This window comes from Chaetodon auriga, chromosome 19 (genome assembly GCF_051107435.1).
Source record: "Chaetodon auriga isolate fChaAug3 chromosome 19, fChaAug3.hap1, whole genome shotgun sequence".
NCBI classification, from domain to species: Eukaryota; Metazoa; Chordata; class Actinopteri; order Chaetodontiformes; family Chaetodontidae; genus Chaetodon; species Chaetodon auriga.
The window spans coordinates 6,938,900-6,965,076 of record NC_135092.1 but is presented as its reverse complement, the minus strand read 5'-3'; the positions used below and the strand labels follow the sequence as shown (position 1 = coordinate 6,965,076).

General features: G+C 40.5%; 1 protein-coding gene across 1 annotated transcript in view; it reads left to right on the top strand.

The window, feature by feature from the left end:
* The window catches only part of LOC143338365 (putative flavin-containing monoamine oxidase A), a 51,324-nt gene that overhangs the window by 10,524 nt on the left and 14,623 nt on the right, over nucleotides 1-26,177 (top strand). Inside the window, exons 8-12 of the mRNA XM_076758720.1 lie at nucleotides 4,598-4,698; nucleotides 11,418-11,576; nucleotides 13,686-13,772; nucleotides 15,336-15,436; nucleotides 21,475-21,763. Coding sequence (XP_076614835.1) covers nucleotides 4,598-4,698; nucleotides 11,418-11,576; nucleotides 13,686-13,772; nucleotides 15,336-15,436; nucleotides 21,475-21,763 — 737 coding nt within the window. The remainder of the gene's footprint in view (nucleotides 1-4,597; nucleotides 4,699-11,417; nucleotides 11,577-13,685; nucleotides 13,773-15,335; nucleotides 15,437-21,474; nucleotides 21,764-26,177) is intronic.

The following is a 26,177-nucleotide window of genomic DNA, read 5'->3' as shown; positions in this document are numbered from 1 at the left end:
TGAGTTTGTCTGACACATCCATCCACTCCACTCCTCCTTGATGGGCTGAGTTAAACAGCTTTAATCTGAACCAAGGTTTGGAACTGTTTCACCATAAATGTATCAGGACCTTCTGCATGCTCGTGCCTCCTCAGACCACCTCAGACAGCCATTGCTTTGGCTCACAGTGCTGTAAGCCTCCCAGCAGAAGACGTTCTGTGGTGCTGCAGTATTGTAGAACTAAACTATGACCCGGGCCCACACTTTCTCTTTCCACTTCCTCTGGCTGCTTGGAAATCTGCTGTTTTCACATGAAGCACAATGAATAAAGACATTTAAGTACAGATAAAGCATGAGACAAAGTGGAGGCTGACAGGAGTTTAATGTGGGGCAACTGCTCTGCAGGTGTCCTGAGCTGACACTAGAGTGAATAATACATTTCTGATATCTGTTGGTAAAGTCCATTGAAGATAAGACAACAGTAATAATGTTGAGGGTTTGTAAAAATGAAACGTATCTGTAGATGAGAAAAAGCTGAACCCGAACCAATGAACCACAAGCATGTGACAAATTGATATACAAAACATCTATATTACATATTGATTAGATTTGACTGATACACATAATATATTTAAAGAACTTTGACATCTTTGTCTCTGAAACTCCTGGTCTGGGGACAGCCCTTGAATAAAGCATGGTATATTGGAGCAGAGTGGTGCACTATGTTTTCATTTTGAAGGACTTGTACTGTCACTCACACTTAAAGTTAGAAAGTTTAGCATAAGCAAACAACACAGCAACTGTCAGATTCCAGTTCTTGCATTTCTAGCTTCTGATCACTGTCCAAAAGTACCTCATGTCACCTTTTTCCAACACATGGCTGCCTGCTTCAAACCAGTCAGGAGAACATAGACAAACCACAATACAGAAGTGTATTGTATATGTATAGTGAAATAAGCAGTACTGTAGATAATAGTGTGTTCATGTAGGACCGTTCACTTTTAATGAAGAAGCTTCTTGAGAAAAAATGTTCCTCCAGCCTTTAAAAGAGTGGTCAAAATGAAAAGCGTCCTCTGTTAATGGTCCACCAGCTATGTTTAGTAAGATATTTATTCATTGGAGATTAAAAGCCAACCAATATCAAACCGCTGTTAAATGAATTTCCAAACTAATGAGGGCAACTTTAGCCAAAAGGGTCATCCTCCTTGAGTCTGCTTTTGTCAAGACCAACAGCAGAAATTATTAAGTGATGTCAGAGTCACTATGTGTGTGTATGGTGAGATGGGGCAGGGCGTCTGCCGCGACTACCCAGCCTTCAATTTCAATAAGTGTCAAGAGGCTACATACATAATTCAATAAAAGATCTGTGATGTAACGCGCCCGCAGATACGAGACCCCATCTTTAACATTTGGATTAAGTGGTTGGTGAATTCCGCTGCCTATTTCTGATGGCCTTCCAGATTTATGACAGTGAGGGATATCATTTTTTTTCTTTTCCTGGTATCCATCTATCGTTAGTTCCTCTTTCTTTTGAACTGACCTTCTGGGTCCTTTGGATACCTGCCCGGAGTTATGGGATAAAAGGTCTTTATGTCGTTGTTTTGAATGAAAGGCAGACACATTGATATTGTGGAAGAAGCTTTCTCCCTTTTCACAGGAACATTTTCTTGGCCATACACCTAGCAAGAGATTGTGCTTGTAATTTCCCCTTCCTCTTCTTTTTACACAACAGGTTGTTACATCATATGCTGTGCATTACTCTGTTGGCTTTTCAGGATGAAAGAGATGATCCAATTTCACAGCATACATAGGCACAGTCATGAACTAAACCTCAGCTCTAGCTAGCTTACCCTATTTTCATACTTTTTAAAGTTTCTTTGCACCACTCTTTCTAAATTGCCATTTGGAAACTGCATCTCTGAATCATTGTCCCTTTGATGTTATGTCTTGATATGAGTGGCTTTTAATGTTTCACTTTCCTCATCCTTGTGACAGTCAAAGACACTGAAAGTGCCTGTGCGAAGTGATAAAAGTTCAGAGTGAGAAAATAATGGAAATTCCAAAGCCCTTTGCTGAAGGCTACCAGAGATGTGACTCTCAGGTCAATGAAGGAGGAAATTGGGAAAGCAAGGTCAACATTGTCCGGTAGTGCATTCACAGAAATTAGCTAAGCAAGGATCAAATGCCACGATGTTTTAAAAGTAGAAAGTGAAATTCGGAAAGACAGAAAGACGATGAACAGACTGAAAGGAAAGCACTCTGGGGGAAGAACCAGCAGTTGTGCAGATTGCTCCGGAGCCATAAGACGCTCTTGAACTTGCAGCTGTTTTCCAAAGATGACAGAGTGATGCTAAAAAGCTGTCTGATGAATTGTCAAATGAGAGTACTTCGGAGAATGGTGTAGATGAGGATCATGTCAGCATCTTGTAGAGGGAACTTGATGTACTCCTTCACGTCCAGTCCAAGGATGAACCCTGTCTTTTTTAAAATTTACTTTCTCCCTTTTCATCCTTTTTCTCTTCAGTCCAATATAAAAGAAGTTGTCAAGTTCTTAAGAAAGTCTTTAAGTTACGGTTGGTTAGAAATTAAAATGGGCCTTGGTAGGAAAAAGTTCCCCACCCCTGCATTAACATGCATGTGTCCTTATCCAGATAATGTGTCCTGATGCAGTTTGCATTTTAATAAAAGGTGTAAATGGGGTCAAGGAGTCCACAGCCGTGTTATGCTTCATGAGGCTGTGCTTAGGTAAAGTGGAGCTAAATGCAAATATCGGCGTGCTCACTTACTCATAATGAGAATACTAAAATTCTGATGTTAATCAGGTGCTAATTTTTCCATGTTCACCATCTTAGTTTAGCATGTTAGCATGCTGACATTTGCTAATCAGCACAAAACACAAAGTACTGCTGAAGAGGATGAGAATGACGTTAGTTTTGCAGGTGTTTTGGTGCTTTGGTATGAACCAAAGAATTGGACAAATTGAAATTTAGAGTTGATGGTGGTGCAAGAGAAAAAGTCAGGAGAACACCATGATCATTACAATTCCCCGAGTGAAACACAGATGTGTGTAAGAAATGTCGAGACATTTCTAAAAATGCCAAACTCGTGGTAACGCTAAAGGAAAAGTCAGTGCATTTGATGGAAAATATCATGGCAATCCATCCAATAGTACAATAATAATACACTTGATTTTTGAAGAATTTTGCTGTTTTCTCTTGTTACTAGCATCAGACAAACGCATGTGTGTGTGTGTGTGCACTTTGAAGGCCAACCCAACAGCGAATACTGGCCTGTTGTGAAGTTGTAGATATTTTTCAAGGCCCTCTTTCACTTCAACTGACAGAGAGAACTCCTCAGTATTTGTCCTGTGGAGGTGCCAAGCCCTGTAGTGGACAAGGTTTGTGATTTAGGTCATTTATTTTTCAGAAGGTGCCTCAGTGAGGCGCCTCCAAATATACAAGTCTCGAAATTGCTGGATGCCGGAAAGAATGCATGACAATAGTCTTGTTTTGCCACTGCTGCAAATGCTTGATGTCTGTTTACAAGCAGCACTCTATCCCCATTTATCAGCTTGTCACTGTTCGAGCTCACAGAACTCGAGTCGTGTGCTTAATCTCATGTTATTTAGTTATATAAACTGCCATCGCATTGAACCTGTTTATTCACGTCACCTCGATTTAACTGTGATGCTGAGTTGTGATGAAGTTCCACGAAAGTGTCAGAACAGATTTGTGCGTGTAAGAATGGATGGCAGTGTTGTCACTGTAGAGCACTTTAGTGTCCAAAAGAATAAGATGCCAGAATGCATCTCATTTAGCCAACGACAATTCAACATCTGCCTGACAAATAATGAGGTAGACGGCATCTCTTGCGATCAACTTAGACAGTTTTGATGTCAAAACAAATAGCATTACAGATATGACACCACATGACAGGTCTTATGTCATGTGTACAGTGCTGTCATTTAAACATCTAAGTGACCATGTCAAATTAGTTCAGAGCCACTTATCATGTCACTGTATTTCAATTTTATGGCTTTGGGCTCATCAATTTTGTTTAGCATTAAGGGCATTATTTTGAGGTTGCTGACAGGTTCTTGACAGTTTCTAAATGATGTCTCACATCTTCAACCGGTTCATTCATTAAAAGCCTGGCTTTTGGCCAGATGTCGCTTCACTTGCCAGCGCGAGCACAGAAGCAGTCTGGCTTCTCTGCATGCATGACATACACTACCTCTAACAGTACTGATGAAGTTACTTGACTGCTCTCACATCAGTCAGATGGAGCCTTTACAGATGTAAGTGCTGTGATTAGTACTCTGGAGCACAGCAACAGCCAGAGTACTATTAGGTCATGGGGATTTCTTTGCAAGGCCATTAATGCTAGTCAATGATTGAATTAAACCATCCTGATAAATAGAAGGATTGGGTCCATTGTGCTATCCGTCTTCACTTATTTTTATTTTCCTCTTGTGCTCTGTCTCACAAATATAGCATTGATTTGTCTAACGTGTTATATATAGGGTATGCACTATACCAGGTAAGACCAGAGAAGGTGGATTAAATGGAACTAAACAGAGCGTGCAGTTTTTCATGGTGTGTTGTTGTTTTCCCAATAGCAAAGATCCACTACCAGCCAGCCCTGCCCAGCCAGAGAGAATTCCTTACCCAGAACATGCCTGTGGGCCACATGATAAAATTCATTATTACCTACCAGACGGTGAGTAACATTAGCTGAATCTCAAGTGAGCAGATGTTTACATGAACAATGTTATAATAGTACAAATGCAGAAACATTCATTTTAAAAGATCAAACTTTGGATTCTAAGTAGCTGTTACTTAATTTTCCTCCCCAAAGGGTTCAACTCAAAATAATGTTATAGCTGTCATAACTCTATAGAAAATCAGCTCAGTCGATTTATGAAGCAGATCATTAAATTTGTCATATAGTACTTACAAAGGGTCGTTATATGAAGGTATTTTATTTTTTTCACTCCATACAGTTGATGAAAACAAACATTTAATTAATCTACGTGCTTGTCAGATATGTTATTTTGCAGTTGCAAAACAGAGGCCCATTTCAAGAAAGCAATTTGTGAGCACTGCTTACATGCAGATCACAAATGGTGGCAGCATCACGTTTCACAGTTGATTGTTGCCTGCAAATTGCAGATACATTTGTGAGTCCTACAGAGCACACTTATGCATGAGGTGCAAGTATGCCGTTTATTTTAATTAGTAATATTTAGTTAAGAAAACAAAAAGAAGCAGGAGATGAAATGTTGTCATGCATGTTGCAAATTGCAGCTTGCACGTTGCAGATTTGATGAAATGGGCCCCTGCATTTGAACAAGCCACTGACAAGACAGTATCAAAATACCCTAATCAAGTCGTAGTTTTCCACCACTCATGGCCCGAAATTCATTTGAAGTCCTCTTTCCACTGTGCAGTGTTTTCTTTCATGCAAAATGCAAGAATGTTTCCAAGCAGTGGCATCAGCAGAAGTGAGGGAAAATCATTTTCCAATATGTATTTATCTACCTATTTTATGAAATCGAAAAGCCTGTAGCAGACAGTCGTCGACTCATTTGGCAGTTCTTCATAGATGTCAATCCATTATACAAAAACTCTTCTAGCATATGAAATTTGATTTGTTTAATCTTTTCCATTTTGCACTTTACAACCTCACAATTAATTAACAAAATGCTTGTGCACCTTGTTAGTAGATTAAATTTGTCTGCTGTAATGAACACAAAATCATTAGTGCTCATGCAAACACTTATTGGATCTGTGCCTTGGTGTCTTGCCAAGATACATTTGGAGTCTGATAAGTACATGAAAATATTGGTCACTGATCTAGAATATGGTTTATTTGAGTATGGTCTGTCCGGTCTGAGTCAGTTCGCCGTCATATACATGGCTGGAGAGCTTACTTTTTCTCTGTGTGGACTTGCCCAAACTTGCAGGCTCACAGACTTTACAAGTGGGCACTTGTAACCTCTGGCAGGCCAGTCCAACAATTTATCAGTCTGGAGGAGTCTCAGGGGCACTTCACTGTGGACTTTAAGAGAATCTGCTCCAAGTGCAGACCTCACCAGTTTGAAAGATTACCCATCAATTTAGATACATAACAGAAACATATGTTGAAACATATCTTTTTTTTTGTTGTTGTTTGTTTTTAAAGTACAAGTAAATAGACAACCCATCCTCACTCCCTACTCATCACGTACAGACTTGGTCAGGAACCCTTGGCTTCACTTTTTAAGGCAATGAAACGGTGGCCAGCTCACACATACTGTTGGATTGATATTCTGTGAAAGAAAAGGCCCACAAAAGTCCTGTGTGTGCAGAAGTTGATGGGTTTTTTTTTATTCATTTATTTTACAGATTAAAGGAACAGTCATTTTAGTGCCATTTTTCTATGTGCGGGGTTGTCCGTTCTGTAGACTTCCGTTAACAGCCTATTCTCTCTCCCAACACGGGAAATGTCAAATAGCGAAAAGTCCACTAATGTAGGAAGTTCAGGTTAGGGTGGTCAATAGTTAAGTGAGTTGAAGATGAACTGATCTCCAAAAGGCATAAAGTCAAAGATGACACACACATTTAACATTTAAAGCAAGATTAGTGTATTATGTTGATTTGTACATTTTTAGAGTGAAAAAAGGAAAGGAGCACCATACAGAAGTTTGGATCTCAGTTGGGACCTTAATTAGCTTGTTAGGCTATGGCTTGATCACAGTCATTGTTAGAAAAGGACAAATGATACAGATTTCAAAGCTTTATAAATATGCTATATATCACAGAACTAGAAACCTTTTCCAAGAGGAATGGGCCAAAATCCCCAAACAAGAACTGGAAGGTGGCTAGCAAAAGTGTTTTCAAGCTGTGCAACTGTTTCACAACGTTAAACACATGTGCAATTGTTGTCAGCAAGCTTTATTTTGAAAGTCTAACCGGATGTTGCTAACCAGACGTTATATATGTATTACTGTTTACTTGACCATGGAGCACTGCATGTTGAGAAATGACAAAGGTGTACTCATTGCCTTAGAAAGTGACGCCACGGAGCCCTGACTCAAACGCCAATATGTGACGAGTTCTGTAAGGCATTGGCTTTATTAATGACAACTATGTGACCATTTTGACTTTTTGACAAAGCAGGAAAAGCACAAGTCAAACACATTTTGTCAACAATAGTTTAGTTTCATCCAATGTGTCATAAAGTCATGACATTGAGCCGGCGACCAAACCCAAACCTAAATGGAATTTATTTTTCTTTAATGTTATCAATTACACCTGTGCATTTCCTGCTATGACAGGAAAGAATGATTGCTGTGAAAAAGATCTGTTGTGGTCTGAAGTCGCCTCTCATTTCACATTTTAAGCTCGCTGTGATGGCAGGAACATGTCACAGCATTTATAACTGAGGTCGCCAAGGCCCCAGTCTGCAAGTCCTGCGGGGGAACATTTTGATTCAGCCTTCAACTGTGCATGTCTCAACGGGAGCCTCACCACTGCTGTTGCGTGGTTTTACTTTGAAAATGCATGTACACTGAGTGTTTTACTTCACTTGTGTGCATGTCACAAAGCTCTCTGATGACTCGGAGAGCCGCAAAACAATGTTGTCTTCCCTCCAATGCTCCTATCTTATCCTTACTTTGTCTGATCTTTTCTATTCTCGACATCTAAACCCCCCATTTGATTTCTGTATTTCATTTAAGCACATTTTAATTGAATCTGGCCTCATCATTTTTGAGTTGTTGTAGGCTCTCTCGCTATCTGTTTGAATACATTGATTATTAGGATCTGATTTCAGCCGATCCTTCCCACTGTGTACCTGACAAACTTTAGCCCTTGCCATCAGTTTTAACTGTCAGTATAGTAGGTAAAGAAGCGCACGGTGGTCAAAAGCAACTTGTAAAAACCTTTTTGAGCAGAACAAAGTCCACTGATCTGCAGACCTCTCATCTAGGCCAGAGTCCCCTGAGATGTACTTCCAGGACCTGAGAATAGCTGTTTCTGCTTGAAAACACACAAGTGTCATTGAGTGACTGAATGAAGCAGTAGATCAAATACCTGCGCAGTGTAGTGAGAGACAGTTTCTACAGCAAATATTTGGTTGTGGTTATTGCCATTTATTGAGCCAATAAGTAGAAGTGGATGTTAAATTATTGTGATGTGCTCATTTCTATGATACATTCTAAGATAATCCTTTGGGAAACATACTGAAACATCGAAAATCTTATTTCCTAAAGTTGTGTTCTGAAAGAAATGAGGTCATTTTTCCCAACCTTGTTTGCATGCAATAGCTTTGATACTAAGATGCATCCGAGGCTAAGCACTCACTATATGTCAAGACTGCTGAGTAAGCCATCCCAGACCAGTCAGAATCTGCATGTTGGCAGAGTGACATCGCTCCTCTCCCTTGTTTAATAATGCCTTTGGGATCTAGTGCAAATGGTCAAACAAACCAAATTTATTGTGACGTGAGATACCCTCGAACAAAACAACCTGCAGTGGTCATCTAGTGCTACAAGATCTAAGATTCCAGAAGATTTATTTTCCAAACACTGTGGTGATAGAACATCGACCATGTAAAATTCATCATGTAAATCCTTTAAAATTATGCATTCGTGTTCAGAAGCCCCTCATCTTTTTAGCTGAGGTTAAAGCAAGCAGCATTGTTGCATTGATTGAAAACAGCTTGAGAGGGAAGTGCGTAGTGCATACAAAAAGCTCCCTTTAAAGGACATCGAGAACCACCAGCAATCCCCACTGAAGGGAGAAGAGTGTGTTTAATACTGGACGCTGCCATCTTGCTCCCTGGTCAGAAACATTTCAGAGGAGATTGGTTAAAAATCAACCTCTTGGAAACCCATGACCAGGGGAAATGAGACGCGTTGATAGCAGAAGGCAGCAGACATATCTATACTAGAAGATGTGAAAAAAAAAAAGTGAACACTGAGCTGACTGAGCAGTTCACTGGAGCACTCCTGAGGATTTTGCCTTTTCAGCATAAATACTTAAGTCTGCATTCCAGCCTTGGATTATCTTCTCCACAATTGGGGGCAATTATAGAAGCACCACCTTGTCCCTGTCAGGATCCAAGAGGCAGCATCAGACAGGGCATGGCTTCTCCATCTTCATATACCTGTGACAACTCTTCCCAGTACTGGGAAATTAGCTAGGGCAACACCCACCATGGCTGCACTGCATCATCTCCACATAATATAGAGTTGATGTGAAGTCTGGATGTGGATGGTGTTTTGGCAACACATTCAGTCCCAACAATGGATTGAGTGGATTATTGTGGGGTGACAGGTCAGGTGGCAGGTAGCAGCAAATATCCTGCTTTGAGATCCAAAGATCCATGTATGCCTACCTGAAAAAGGTCCAGCAATGTTGCAGTCATGACTTGGGAGGCAGCCTTGATGAGGGCAGGATCCTCAGTGACGCTATGTGTTTGCAGAACTCCAACCTTGTTCAGCATGCTGTGCACTGTTTACTGACTGGCCATTGCCAGGAACTGCCTCATCTCCTCAGTGTCTCCTGAAGTTTCGAATTGGATAAAGGTATGCTGTCATACTTCACGCTTGTTGATCACTCAAATTAGCCTCCCTGATGGTGCGCTTTGGCAGGACCGCTGAGATGTCCTGAGCAGAAAATGGATGGGACTGACCCTGAAGAGACTATTTTAAAGAAACTGCTTTTTGTTGGTGTGTCGCCAAAGCTAAGAGTCCTAAATGTCGTTTGATTTAGAGTGCTTATGCTTCTTCAAATATATATGTGTATACATATATATATATATTATTGTACTGTAAAATTATAATGCAAGAATGCAAGGATGCTGTGCCTTCATTACTCTTAAAGCAATACTTGGGAGAGTGCAAGCACAGTGCAATGTAAATGAGGTTTTCTTTTTTCACTCTATTTGGATATAGTAAGTTCAGTCGTCCTTTCGCAGGCTCAGCAAAATATCTTCAAATTAATAACTAGGCAACATAAGGCTAGACAACTGAAATATTGAATTCATTTTTTCAATGATCATTTATCAGATCAAGTCAGTGTTTATTCAGGGTAAAAAAACAAACAAACAGAAAAACAGAACATCTGCAGGGATGGATGCTCGACAACTCATTGAAATGCATCCTGATGTAGGCGTACATATGAGTGCATCTGCAAATGTAAATGCTTTCCAGCATGCACATACAATAGTTCACAGAAGTGATTCAAAGATCGCTGATATATTTATCCCAATACCGTCACATCTCAGTAAGTCACAAAATGAATGTAAGCATAAATAAGAGATTTCAAAGCAAAGTGTCATTCTATGCACTCTCAAAACAGTCTGTACTGCCCAAAAGCCTTGTTTGCAGGTACATCAGGGCCACTTATTATTACATGAGGCCGCAAAGTTGCCAGCAGGCTACACATAGCGTGTGCAAGAGACCTAAACACTTACTATTTTATGAGACATTTGATTTCCATTTGTAGGTCTCATGCTGTCTTAGGAAGTACCTTAGAATAGATATTGAAATGATGAAATCCGTGACGTTAGTTTGGACAAGGTTGTGTTTTTGTTTATACTGTGCAGTTTGGACACGATGGTTTAGCACAACAAAGATAAACTCCCCTGTATATTTACTGAATGATACCTATTTCTCAGAAAGAACAAACATATCTTTCATATAATGGAAAGTTGGTTTCTGGTTTTTCTTTAGATGGGAGCCCAACTTTAAATATGATTTGATTCTTATATTCAGCCACTGTAATAGCAATAATACGAAGGAACAAATCAACTGCACACTTTCAATTTGCAGAGTAATCATTCAGAACGAGCACACACTCTTCTTGTACAGGCAATGTGTCATCTCTGTTCAGTTTTTGAGGTTTAGAACAAGCATGCAAGTAAAAGACAAGGTTCAGCAGCAGTGTTACCAGTTTAGCAAGCATCAAATTACATTTGTATTATCATTGCCTTTCTGATGCATTGACAAGTGTCAGCACCGGGAAATAGGACAACAGCACTGGTGTATGACAGAAATCAATAGTACATGTGGTTTGACACGTATTTGCAGCCCTTGTTCTGAGGCGTCGTAAATAGGATGTCTTTGTAAAGGATTTATCTTTTTTTTTTTTTTTTTTTTTGGGGGGGGGGTGGGGGGGGTGGGGGGGGGGGTTGGATTGTAACAGAGTTGCTCATGTGTTGAATTTGATCCCAAGCTACTAATAATATTATATAGTATATATATATATAGCAAAGTCAATTACCGTCAACTCCCACTGACTTTAATGACTGACTTTAAGGATACCTTTAATATACAGTGTCTTATATGTCAGTGTCTCCTCGATATGACTTGTGCACAAGTGATTTTTGTGTTAAACGGCTCTAATTGTTGATATATGATGAAGCTGTGAACTGTTTCTGTTTCCCCACAGGCTTTTTGGAGGGAGAAGGGCTTCTCTGGGGAAATAGTGGCAGGATCCTCCGGAGACTGTCCATTCTGTGTTACCTTTGATGCCACAAGCCCTAATGGCAATGCAGCTTTGGTAGGCTTTATTGCCGGCCAGCTGGCTTCTCAGTGGAGCTCCAAGGAGGTAATGAGTTATCAGACATACAGTGAATATTCATTGTGATTCACTATGATATCACAGAAATTCCTAAATGAGCAGAGAAATAGATGCATATTTTTGCTGTCATCAAGATGACATGTTAATTATGTTTGAGTTGACAGTGGCTATCAACTGTGGTTTGCAAGATAGCTCAAATTGTGGCTGGGCATGAAATATTACAGACCTTAATTGTATGATCAGTTTATGTGTACGAATCCAAATGTAGGAGTATGTTAAATTGTGCCTGAAAGCTGCCTTATTGTCCTATGTATCCTGAAACTAAAGCTGGATATATGACAGTTTTTAGTATCACATGGTGTGATTTTTCATGCATGTTTAGCCTTTTAAAGGCTGGTAAATATTTCGTGTGGAGACAAAGGCAACATAGTGTGCATTATCAAAATGATGTTATTGTGTCAAACAAAATGCCCAGGGGCAACATTATGAAACTTGCATGTGAGATTGCGCACCACCTGAGCTCTGAAACAGCACGGCGTTATTCTGTAAACCGAGGAGAACATTGGGGTGGTCCTGCCAGCTCTCAATATTTCTTACCCTGGTAAATATGAAACAAGAACAGGGTAAAGCAGTGTTTTTTTTTTTTTCTGGCATACCCTCCCTTCAGAATCTGGAAATATTTCACATTCTACCGACCCCACAGTATTATCAATCATTAACAATGATAGGAGAAGAATCCTAGTTGAATTTCAGTGAAATACATGCACGATAGCATCAGCACACTCTTATTTGTTCATTTTCCCTATATAAATCATTCATTTGTTTTTTTTATATATATATATATATATAATTACACATAGTGGCAGGTGTTATCAAATGGAGAAGTTTTATTGGCATGTAAGGAGCCACTTAATCATGAATGGTTATCCACTCGCTAAGCAAGTGCTCCCATAAGCAATGACCTTAAAATACCTTTTTATACAGCATCAGCATCACATCAAGTGTTGATGAGTTATTTTCTGCAACAGAGGTGGTATTAGATTCATGCAGGCTTCATATACCTTAATGCCCATGTTGGCAATTGATAATGTTATATTTCATCTCTCCTGCCTGTGACTCAGTATTGCTATTGACAGCTGCAGTCCTCTTGCTCTACCATACACTCCTTTCGCACACTAAGCCAACGTCCTTTCCTCTTTCTTTACACACTCTCCCTCTGTGTTGACATTTTCATTTAGTGCTTTCCCTTTACCTGAAAAAAATAAATAAACCCAGCCTTGTCCTAGTGTTGTTTTGGCATTTCGGTCGTTAGTCTGACTTGCGACGGAGCTCGAGCAGAGCCGTCTCCCTGCTGTTCTACACTGCACGGCGTGCTGAATAATTAACCCCCACTTGCTACTTCACTGCTAAACAGAGGAAAATAGTGTTGGTGTGTGAGAGGCAAGTGGGCAACAAGGTCACAATTACACACTGTTTGTGCTAAATATTATGTTCAGCTTTTTTTTTTTTTAGTTTTTTCTCACATTTGGCTCTTATACAGTGTAATTGTTTGGACTCGCTTGATTGATTGCTTTGGTTTGCACATGTGGAGTCGTCCATTAAAAGCCATTTTTTGCTGTGTGATGTCATTAAATTTTCAGCTGACACTATTAGCGGTCCTGCAGCAAATTAACAGTGATGTTTTTTTTTCTTCTTAAAGAAATTGCTCATCGAAAGCAATTTGGCACCATGCTTCAATTCACTCTTTGTTCTTCTGTAAGGAGTGTATTAAGAGACTATGAGTTTCCGCTCCAAATTATTGCGCGAGGGTATGCTGAGAGCAAAGGTAAAGTGACATGCAGATGAGGAATCTTAGACAATTTTGCAACAGCTGTCAGCATGTTTTATGGTGATCTGTCCTTTTGGTCCTCAGGCCTCAGTTGCTCTGTACATAACTCATCGTGTGAACTAATACAACCAGGAGCAAGTGCTGACCACAGCTGAGTTATTCAAATTGACTGCTACTTCCTGTGTCCAGCCTGCATTTGTTTCTAGAATATGCTTTCATATTTCAGCAGCCTGCTGTAATAGTTCTGAGTGATAAGCACGTGTAATGTTAAGAACCGTGTTGGCACCGACATTTCCTGCTGTTTTCAGAGTGGAGAGAGAAGAGAAGCTGTGCTTTCCAGTCTGGTCAAATACCTTGGTCCTGAGGCCGCGTCTTTCATCCACTATGAAGAGAAAGTAAGTAGTTCAGTGGCAGATGTCTGATGTAATAAAACAATAACGTTTTGGTTTGAGGCAGAGTTTTGTTGTGCCAAAATTCATAGTCAAATTTTTAACCCTGAATTCCAGAGGGGAAAGCTACTTTGTGTAGCAAAAGCTTGCATCTCTGTCAGCAAAACTGAAACCAAAGTGATTTATTTAAAGGCTTATAAATGTTGTGTAATGCTTAAAAAAAACAACGCTACTTAGCTTTAGCTTGATTGTAGTTTTAGTCTTACTAGTCTAATGTTATAACATGTAACAGTATTACAGACAGTGGGCCTAGCATGAGTCTAACAAAGACCTGTGATAATCAAAGTTTTATCACCTCTAATTTTGTATTCCAGCGGTGAAATTGTTCATCCACATCCATCAAATGTGCTAATGTGGACCACAGTTGTTTATAACACAGTCCATATCCAAAGATATACACAAACATATAGACAATGTCACAAGCTTCTTCTTGTTGCTAACGATGGAAAGAGATGTTGTTTTCATGACATAGCGAGGCAAAATGTAGCATGCGATACTGACACGGTGGACCGGCGTGACACCGGTTTGCAGCAATAGATATCCTACTTGCTTAAATCATGTGCCACTCATATAGAATATCAACTTAGCTACATGACTTGATGTACAGCATACGATGGTAAAGTGTGAAAGAGCTCAGTTGTTATGCAAAAAAATGTTATTTTAGCCACTCATCTGCTTTTTCCTCACTTCACTGTTGAACGGTAAGATGGAAAGTTGCCCCGAGGAAACTTGAGGCGGGGACATTAAGGAAGATTTCATGATGGTACTTAGTAGGGACTCGATGGGAACATGCAATTATACAATACAAGGACAACAACTCAGAACTCAGTGAAGAGAAAAAAACATATTTGGCCTAATTTTACGTTAGCCCAATCGGTATCGAGTTTCTTGATATTTTATACTTATTATTTTTGTACTTGTTATTCATCTAAATAGGAAACTTACTAGTGAGACCACCCACCAGGACAACCCAGTTCCACACTTTTCTGTTGTATATACTGAACTTCTCTCCACACGACAGGCTGAAGAGTTTAATTCCACTGATCTCTATCTCCATTTTAGAAGAAAGGTATTGAGTAGGCGATGTTAGCGATTCAACATTTACTGTTAGGTAATCAGAAAATTAGTAAAATTGAGTCATGCGATGCAGATTCCTCAATGCAATACTGATATACTATTTGGTAATATTACTGACTGTGGGTAACTTTCCATGTGAAATAACAGCAAATCATGAGCATTATCAAACTATATTCATACAAGCCGTCATGTTTATAGTGTCTGCTTCCATAATTAAGGTCAGTTTTGGTGAATATGCATTTAGTTTGTTCAATGGTTCAAAGGTTTTCAAACTTTCAATAAAGAGTAACTGCTAATAGCTAATCTAACATAATAGACAGGGAGTCTATGGGGAGTACAATCAAGTGCCATTTTGCTGGAACAAAGCCGTGCTTTTGCACTGTGCCATGAAATACTACAATTATAATGTCATTTAACTTTTCCACTTTACAGGATTGGGCAAAGGAAGACTACAGCGGGGGCTGCCCTGTTAATGTCATGGTACCAGGCCTGCTGACATATTACCACCCTAGCCTGAGGAAGCCCTGTGGCAGGTAATCAACCCGCTGATGACAAATCCACCACAGCATCACACCTTTTCTTCTCCCAACAGTCACCTTTCCTCTGTGTTCTCATCAGAACGAGTGGTTTGGTAGCGTAGAATAAACTGCCATGGCAGTTTCAAAATCTTTGATCTAAATCTTTTCAAGAGCTAAATTTAGAGTGTATAGTAAGCGGCATCGTTTTACACTAGATGACACTATGAGAGATGCTGACTGTGGTTGCTGGATGCTCATGCTATTTTTAAACCACAGAATCAACAGCAGGTATTACTCACTAACCCCCAGTGCCTACAGATAATTGACATGAGTCGTAGGAGTGACTATGTCGTCACTGATTCATATTAGTCCAGTTCTAACAGAATGGCGAGATGTCGTCAGTAGGGGTGTTCTCGTAGGAAAACGTCCTCTAATCCATTTCTAATGGCCTGTTCGGAGATGCACAAAGCTGTGCAAGTGAGAGGGAGAAGTGGGGAGTGGGATCCAGGTAATGTATTTCAATAATGACATTAAGTCCGTGGGGAGCAGAGGGAGCTCATTACATAACGTAACTCAAACAGAAGCATGGAGCTATAGCCCTTATTCACATTCCTGGGCCATATAGGAAATGGATCCTCAAGGGCGCGGTATGACCTTGACACAAATCCAGCACATGTAATGAAGATGTGGCCGTGCTCGGTTGACTAAAATGCTTTAACCATACTGTAGCTAACAGCACAGTGGATTCCGGTAGTGTCTGCTGGATTAAGGGATTTTATTTGGGCCTGAATCTCAATGCTGACCACAGTGTGGTTTTTATAATTAGAGTAATTATCCTAGGTGGATGCTATGGCTGAGCGGTCAGTATGTGAGATTTTTACTGAGAGGTCGTCCCTACTCCTGTTTAGGTGTGACGAGAGAGGAACGAGAAGTGAAGGAGTAAGAAGGAAGAAAAAGCTGCAAAGGACTGTGAATAAATTGAAGTCAGTGCATTGTTACCAGCTCCAAAATGAATGCAGAATAAACACTGCACTGACAAGAGTTCTTTAGTAGGATGCTGCACTTTTTCAAAACAAACAACAACAAAAAAGGTCTGTGCTGCTTTTCACATCGTTTGGATTATTACTACCAACAGAGAAAGATTAGTTCATTCAACCCATGATACACAACAGAAAACATTTAAAGTCCTGTAAAGCTGTCTGGACTTTATGTTTTGTATAATATCAGATGTTTATACTTTTACTATTTTAGGAGTTGGTGCTGAGAGTGATAATTAGATGCCATAACTGGAGTTATGAAATCTAACTGTGTGTTTACATCAGAGCTCTATAGGCACAGCAGTTTCATCTCTTTGAGTCCACACAGCCAAGTTCGTACCCATTCAGCCAGTTCAGGATTATCCCGTCAGTAATGGAAAAGTAAGCAAGAAGCAAGTGCTTCTGGTGCCAACAGACAAATAGTTCAAAGAACAAGACCCATAATGTAAGAGCATTCCAAAGTATACAAAGATAAGGCTGTGAACAAGCATCAGAGAGTGTCACCGTTATATTTCGCTGGGGGTGCTGGAGACAGGACTGTACAATAAGAGCAGTTAAAAACCAACTGCAAGACGCTGAATATTAGAAAAAAAAATCTCAGTTCAAACATCTGCTAGGTCTGTGTAGAAACGGCATGTGATCAAACACAGAGCTGCTTTGTGTTGGCAAAAAAAAAAACACCATTGCAGTAAGTCATCATTAGGAACGCTAGACACACCTTTAGATTTTTTGACATTGATTGCAGATGCACTTCATTAAAAAGAATTGAAGGGGGAGGGTGTTAAGCAGAATTGAATTTTGGACCCAAAAGCAGGAAACAGACAGGGGAGAGCTTGCAATGGCTCAATGTGGTTTTATTGAAAAGATGATGAGAAGAGGATTTGGAGGGCTGATCCACAGTTTATGGTGCAGCGGGACAAACCGAGAGAGCTGGGCTGTCAGCCGGAAGACAGACTGGCAGGACAGAGGCCAAGGAAGGCAGGGATCACAGAAGGATGTGAACCTGAGGCGAATTCAGGAAAACGGGGTAGGAGCTTGAGGAGGGGATGGGTGCAGGTGTGCAGGCTGATTGGCAGCAGGAAAGGGCAGAGAGCCGCGCCCAGACCGACTGGACACACACACACACACACATAGAAAGAACAAACAGCAAACACAAAGGAGGGTACCAGAACAAGTAACTGCTATTTATTCCAGAGAATGCAATAGTCCCCATGATCAAATGCTTGAGAGAGATCAATGATGGAATAGACAGAAAGCTTTGTTCTTCCTGGATTCTGTATTAGTGCTTAATGTGACAATGTGGACCAAGTTCTTTCTTAATCCGTTTTGTTCATCTGCTGTTATAGTATCTGACTCAGCCCACTGGGAAATGTGATTAAACTGAACACAGCAGAACAGTTTGTACACAGCAGAGGTCAAAATGATATCACACTGGCTCAGAGGGATTCTTTTATCTTTATTCCCAAATTTAGAGATGGGTTTAATCCCATACTTGTGCATTTCTGGAATTATCCATGTGGGAGTCTTCAAATGATGGGCCACCGTGTTCACATGAGAAAACATAGCGTTGCACTGATTTGACGGAGCTCTACAGCTGTGGGTGATCAGTTTCACTGAACTCTTATCCTTCTAATCATCTACTTAAACACGACACCGATAATCAAGTTTCATCAAGACCGCAAGGCAGTGTTTTCAATCTGACTAGCTCTCACTCTTCTCGTCATACTGCTGCTGCTCATTATACTGTTTACTGCCACCTGCTATGGGTGCCGCTGTAATGGTTGTGCGGTTGTGATTGATTTGTCCCCACCCCATTCATGCGTGTTTCATTTTTATTACCATACTTGGTGAATGTATTGCTTTCATTATCATTTGTATATAGTATATCTCAGTGATCTTTGGATTTGACACCCACTGAGTCAACGCTGCATAAATCCCTTGCAGAGCAGCCTCACACCAAAGTGTATAACCATGTGTTAACGTAAATGTTTTAGGACGTTAAAATGTTGTCTTTATCAGTTTGAGGAGACCAGTCAGGCTCCTGGACCTCTCAGCGGATATGCAGGTTGTGTGCACGACCACCTCCAAGCGTGTTGACATGTTGCCAAAATGCCTTTCAGTTTGAGGGCTCAAGGTCTTGAATATTCTGCTGATGAAGTCTCCAATGGCATCTTTTAGTAGGCTGAACCTAACGATCAAAAAGCTTCTAAACATTTCTCATTGCAGCTTTGGCACACATTGATCCTCTTGTTTAATCCTGACTACTTTGTTTCCGTTGTCATTCAATTTCGTCTTTGCACCCTCGCTGAATAGTAACATCCCCTTGAATTTCATTGTTGTATCCTGCTTTACAACATCAGAAAAGTGTGTCTATATGAATTCCAGAGCAAGCTTGTTTGCCGTGGAAGCCTCTAATGCTGCTGTTCAGATAACTGATAAATTAATCATCAGGGATACAGGCCAGATTAACGGTGCTAAGGGGAGGCCCTGATTGGTGGACAAGGCTGGGGGCTGGTATACTAGAGAAGCCTTGAAACAAGGATGATGGGCTAGTGAATATATGAATAGTTAGCCTTATACGTCCATACACATTTACACTATCCTTTGAATGGTGAATTCGTGGTATGTCTCAGCAGTGCATAGATGAGAAGGTACAGAACCAGACGCGTAGGTACTTTAGCCAATGTAGTTTCCATGTAACGTGTACATGTTACATGTAATACATAATTACACTTACTGTAAGACAGCTGTTATGTGTTATAATAGGTTGCAAGGTCACACAGTGGAGCCAACATATACAGCTCATTTCAAGGCAGGTAACAAAGGACACATACATACATACATTATGTTTCAAAACTGTAATAGAAATCAAGCAGCCAAATAAATGCAGCAGGCAGAATCACAAGCATTCAAAGACTGCAGATCAATCTCTCTTTTTTTTGTTTTTTTGTTGGTACCTAAATATAATTGATTGATAAGTGACATTATGCAGTTAGTAAATAACAGACCTCAAGAAATTGCTACTTTCTGTAGAGCACTTCAACCTCCTGGAAAAGGGCCTCTCTTCTATCTGTAGAGGCTGTGAGTGAGTCCTCCAACTCACCTCAAAGGAAAACTGAAGAACATAACACGCAATCAAAGTGTCCATCCACTCCATTGAACATGCCATCACACTTAATATCTATCAGTGGCTGCAGGCCAGCCAGCTGTGGAGCAGAAGTTAATCTCTCAAATATTGCCTTAGTTCTCACCTCTGTGTCTCTGTCTGCAGCAGGTAGGGTAGGCCATGGAAGGATAACATTTAGCTCAAGATCAACCTGTCAGTCTGTATCCCAGAATAATGGCCTTTACTTTCTTCCTGAACCAACAGTGCAGGAAGAGCATTAGTCATGGTTTGTGCAAGGAGAGTAACAGGAACACAAGGTATAGGACCCAAATGCAGACGATTGAGGCAGAGTTTAAGTAATTCAATGATTTATTGCACAAAATGGAGGTACAAAGGTTTATGGGATGATGAGGCAGGCAAGGGTCAAAACCAAACAAATCCAAACAAATCTGACAAGAACCAGGCAAGAATCAAAAGTCCAATCAACAGAAAAACTTCAGAACAGGGTCTCAGGCACAACAGATGAACAGGATACAGAGATTAGACAGCAACACATGAAATACATGGAAAAATAACATCACAATCTGGCAAGGAACAAAGGAAGCGGCCTGGTATATGCTACGAACAGGCCGACTGGGGAATGTGATGCAGGTGGGGAGATGGTAAGATCAGTCAGGTGGTGAGAACAGTAGGGATGGACAGGTAGAATATGGCAGATCTGGAGAGAAGGGCCAAACAATTAAACAAATATTCTTGAAATCGCAATATGGCGAAATGCAGTCTCCAAATCACAGGAGCTGCTTTTTTGCTAAAGGTATAAATGAACCGTTGTGGTGCTACAGAGATGTCCCAGCCTACAAATTATGTGCTCCACATGGAACATGCAATTTTAGATTTTCTCCCCTCACTTTTGCTTCTACGGCCAGTGGACTGGGGCTTTGAGAAAGTAGCTAAGCCGCTGCTAAGGTGCCTCCATGTGGGGGTGGGTAGTGGTATGTTTTCACAATGCCGCTGGTAAAAAGAGACCATAATGTGTCATCTTCAGTTCTGCAGTCATTGTCTTCAACCTCTTGGGGGGCTGGCAGCTGGCAGCAGCCCCTGCCACATTTTATCTCTTAAGCGTTGACTCCAATGCTTGTTTTTCCTTTTTTTTCTTTCGCTGCGCTGCACGGTTACACAATCCAACCCACAATGCTGCCATCTTGCCAATGACAAAGCCCTGCAGTCTGCATACTGTAGTTGATGTTTAAGTATGACAGCAGTATGTTCAGCTCCTCATTATGTGGACTGATGCTGACAAAATAGCTGTCGTGATTAGTTGATTAATTGATTAGTTAATCAAATGAACATTAATTGCTACCTGTTTTGATAATTGATAACCAGATTGTTTCAGGTGTTTTCAAGCAAAAATGTCTAACATTTGTTGGTTCCAGGTTCCTGAATGTGAGGGTTTGCTGCTTTTCTTTACTAATTGATTAATAGTGAAATAATCAGCAGATGAATCGTTAGTTGCAGCCCTTTAAGGTTTTTTAAGACGCCCTTGACTTGCCATGACATGGAGAAGAAAAAAGGATGAGAAACAGTGATTGAGACCTGCATGGCTGAACAGACTTAACCTAATTTGTTGAGCATGTTTCAGTGCACAGTGACATGGAGCGTCTAAGCCAACAGAGACTTGCTAAAGGGCAAAACTTAAACTGTATCAGTTCATCAGAGAGGAACTCTCAACACCTTCACGTGTGTACTCTGCAAGACAGATCGTGCAAATGAGTGCTCATGGCTTAAGACACTACATAAATGCACAAAAAGGGGTGTGATTACCCCAGCAGAGAATAAAATGAATGCCTTTTCAAACAGCAGCGCGAAGCTTAGTGTTTTGTATTTGACTCACCGATTGTCTTGAATTACAGGATCCATTGGGCAGGCACAGAGACAGCCACTCAGTGGTGTGGGTACATGAGTGGTGCAGTACAAGCTGGTCAGAGAGCAGCTCTGGAAGTGCTGGCTGAACTCACCCCCACAGTACTGACCAAGGAGGAGCAGGAAGCAGTGCAGCTCAGTGAAGCTGATCAGGATCCTGCCAAACAAACACAATCATCCAAACTCACGTACCTGCCTACAAGCAAGGCTGTGGTCATAACAACACTGGTAGTCAGTGCTGCTCTCTTGCTGGCGCAACATCAAGATGCATTGCCGAAGGTCAAAACTTACTTGATGAATGCATTTTCAACAACCAGTCATAATATGTTCGTGTTGTAAGAGAAACTTGTGAAACAGGTGTACATTTCACCTGAGGAAAATTGCTTCCTCATATCTGCTATTTTTTCTTTTCTTGTTTTGCCTCCGGCCACACACTTCATATTTCATGGTAACGTTAGGAAGTTAAACTCAATTTTTTATTCTATTTTCTCATGTTAAATGATCTTATAATTTAGGTAAATTGTGGCATTACTTCATCATTTTTTTCAAAATGATTTAAAATGTGCAGTTTTACAAATTTGTAGCATAACATGTATTTCATTATGAAATGTTTATTAATAACAATTCAATTTGGTTTTAATATATGTCATATGTATTAATATAACATAATTTACTGAAGGCTCTCCCCTTCTTGTTTGCAAAGTTAGAAAACCCTCTTGAAGAGAACGATTTAATAACTCCAATTGCATTTTTGCTCGTCAGCTTGAATGATTTTATCATTTGCTCATCACCAATCAAAAGAAAATTATTTTCTGTAGCAATATCAACAGAAATCCATTGGAGACATTTGCAGTCTGCAGCATGTCATCTCATTTGCCTTTGTAACATTTCAAATTGCGACTATAAAATTTAGGTTGTGCTTGTAAGCTTCGGGCTTCAGAGCGATCATGTTGTGTTTAAACCAGTTTGCAGTGAGAAAATGGAGCTTTCATACTGCATGCCTTGCTTTGTTTCCCAGAGAGCCATAAAACCTGCTTGAGAGGCTTGGAGCTGCGCCACACACGCATTCCACCGAACCACCAGCAGACATTCGAATGAGCGTGAGATGGATGAACCAGTCACACAATGATAACGTCCCAGAGAAAGTGATTTAATCACTATCACTTGATTGCACAGTTGATTGAAAGGATTTTTGTCAGTCCCCACGTCTCCTCTAGAGAGCATCCCAAACTCCCCCTGATCATTGGATGGTCGTGTGTGACTCTATTGGCACCGTGGCTTGCTATTTGTCTTTGTTATCACTAGCATGCACTGAATCAACTGCCTGGTGTCCGTGGTTTCATTTATGCCTGTCCGGCCTGAATCAAGACCAACAGCTCAACATCTTCAAACGAGCTTTATGCACCCTTTGGTGTTGATTTGGTCAATTTGTGTTCAAACAGGAGCAATGGCTCTCATGCAACTGAGTTTCTGAACAAATTTAATGTAAAATACGTACTTCCTTTTTTTCTGACTTGGCCCCACTGAGAGGAAGGATAAAGCGGATGGGTGTGCTATTTCAGGGACTTCACAGTGCTGCTCAGAGGTTCCTTCTTATGCTACATATCTCCAGCTTCAGGCATGCATGCAGTAATGTACCATCTGGGGGACTGGCAGCCTGCCTTGTTAGTTGCTGTTTTGTTGTCGTTCAATGCAGTCCAGTTCTTGGGTTCACTGGTGAATGTGTTCATCTGAATGTGTGATCACTGGGAAAGAATGAGCATGTATTAGAACAACTCTTCGAAACTGTTGTGTGAAATAAAATACCAACATCACATAAACTCTATAGTCACAAAAACCTACATTGTTAAAGGCTGAACAATGCAAGGGCACCGATTTCACCTTGATGAAGGCTGAATACTTCATAATTTTGGTAATTCCACTACAAAAAGAAGTGCATCAGTATACAGCAGCCAGCATGCTGTCGTAAAAAGTCATATCATAATGCAGAATAAATATTGTGTTTTGTAATGACTCTGGTAGGAGGACAGTTTGGTTGATAAGGTTGAAAAGCAATAATGTTTTTTTTTTTTCAGCCCCTCAAAGTTTGCAAGCACAAAATATCATACATAAATTAAAAAACAGAAAAGAGGGATCAGCATCTTTGGCTATCAGGCTCTACTCTGCACAGTCGGCAGTGTGTTTGTGTGAATTCTGTGCCTATTTTTTACATATCCAATAAAAGATTTCCAGTAAAGGCTCTATGTTGCTGTAATTACTGTAGCCTCTGTAAACACCTGTTGTAGCACTTGCCTTAGTGTTTGCCTTTGGGCAATAGCACCAACTTTAAAAATTCATACACTGCAGTGCAGTGTAATCAATATGTGACCATAAACAACTCTTTTCTCAGAACTAAAACTACAGCCTATTTGTTTAAGCACATGCACTTGCCATCATACTATGTGTTATGCTGACTTCTATGTAGTCATACAGCCACTGATAACAATAGTGGCATTATAATTCAATTCAACAACCCTGGAATAAATACTTCCTTGGTGAAGCTCGTAATGTTCATTTACTTAGAATTATGTCAGCAAGGGGTTGATTCAACTTTGCCAATTGTGTTTAGACTGCATTCTGTTGCATTGTTATGCAAATTCTATCAAGTACCTTTCAGTTGGCAAGGGTTTACTTATGGCTTGTGCTCCTCATTGCCAACGCTGCTTTCTTGTATAAAACATACATCATGATTTTTTAGCCTGTTTTGAAAACCTAATGAGTCATTTGCGCAGCTGCTTCTGCAGCTGTGATTAAGTTCCTTCAAAGTTTAAGGCCTATTTGTGTTGGAATTATGTTCATAATACATGATTCTGCTGCACCAATTTGCGTCCAAGGCCAGCGTTCTACAGTGTTTTTAATTTATTGAAGCAAACTAACAATTGTGGAAATTAATATGGGGGGAGGGGGGGGGGGGGGGGGCGCTGATGGGCACATGGGGCCAACCTTCACACTGGTATTCATGTACCATCTAAGACCAATAATGAAAAGAGCACTCCACTGATTTAGCATTGCGCTCTCGTAGCACTGTCAGACTCATGATTGACAGTTTAAAAAAGAAAGGCTCAAGATCAATAAAGCAGAACCTTACACATTTCCTCGTAAAAAAACAGGCACCTGCAACTTAATTGCCAACATTTAGGTGAGAGAAACTGGTGTTGTGCTAGTAGCGGCTAATGTAGCCTGAAGCTTAAGGGATGAGGAGCGAGCTACAGAGGTCTGGTAGGCTCACATCTTTCGAACGACGCACCTCCTTGTCGTCTTCAGTCCACTTTGGAGCTCCCCCTGGAGCCACGAAGGATTTAAGGATTTCTACAACTTTCTTTCTGATGCAGTAGTACTCCCCAAGACCTGTAAACAGTGATCTGTGAACCTCCCCTTTAATTTTTTTTTTACTGTAAAATTTCTGTAATCCAGTATTTTAGCTATCTGACCTCAACCCTACCTTAATGCTCTAGTTGCAACACAGATATTTTCAGAATATCATTTGGTCAGAGAGCATCGTTTTACATTACGTGGGGTTTTGTAAAATTGTCCAATTTCAACATTCTGTCTGGAAAGTATAAAGGCCAGCTGCACGACTTATTTTGTCAACCATCATTTTATCTGAAGTGAATATATAACAGCTAACAGGGGAACAACGAGGCTAGGTAGTCAGGATTTGTGTTCTCTCTTGTAGATATAACTGCTTGAGCCAGGCATACGATGAAAGCATCTAAGAGAAAGTGATTTCATCGTTATCACTTGATAGCACAATGGATTGAAAGGATTTTTGTTTGTTCCCATTTCTCTCCTAGAGAGTATCTTCAACACCCACTGATCATTGAACAGTAAGTCTGGTGCCATGGCTTCCTATTTGTCTTTGTTATCGCTAGCTTGCACTGGATCAACTGCCCGTTCTTCTTGGTTTCATTTAAGCCTGTCCAGGCTGAATCAAGGCCAGCAATCCAACATCTCTGTATACCCTGCGGTGTCTGTGCCAGAACAAATCTGACAGGCAGATTTCCACTCAGATTTCCACTTTGGGGACATGCATAAAACAACTGCATGAGCAACAAGGTGTAATGACCAAGCTGCCAGGCGTTCAAGGGCATTCAGACCAAATCAGAACCAATATTCATGGATACGCAATAAAACTGAGCACCAACATACCACAGAAGGAAAAACACACACTGCCAGTGCTATCCCAACGCACCACTTCCTTAGTACATCCACAATCTCCAAGGAGTCACACTGTGGACAGATACAAATGTGAGCGACATATAAATTAATCTATTTGTCACAACAGATGATAAACAAGCACAACAATACCAAGGTTTGAGCTGTTTGAGGATGGCACCTTTCCATTCATATGTGCACTTCTATAGATTCTCTCTCCAAGGCCAGCTGCACTAATCGGGCCTACTGTGAGTGGAACATGACTTGATGTTCCTTGATGTTGCAAAACAGCTTTTTCACATGTGGCAGTAAAGGATAGAACATGAATAAATGCAGGAAAGAATCACATTCCCCTTGTTAGTGCTGTCATAACTGACGAGGGAACAACCAGTCTCAATCCATAAAAATGATAATCTCACAAATGAGCTGATTATATTTGTATGAACAGACTTGGTAAAGCTGCAGTAATCTGAGTCTTATGGCATGGTTGAGGTTAGAC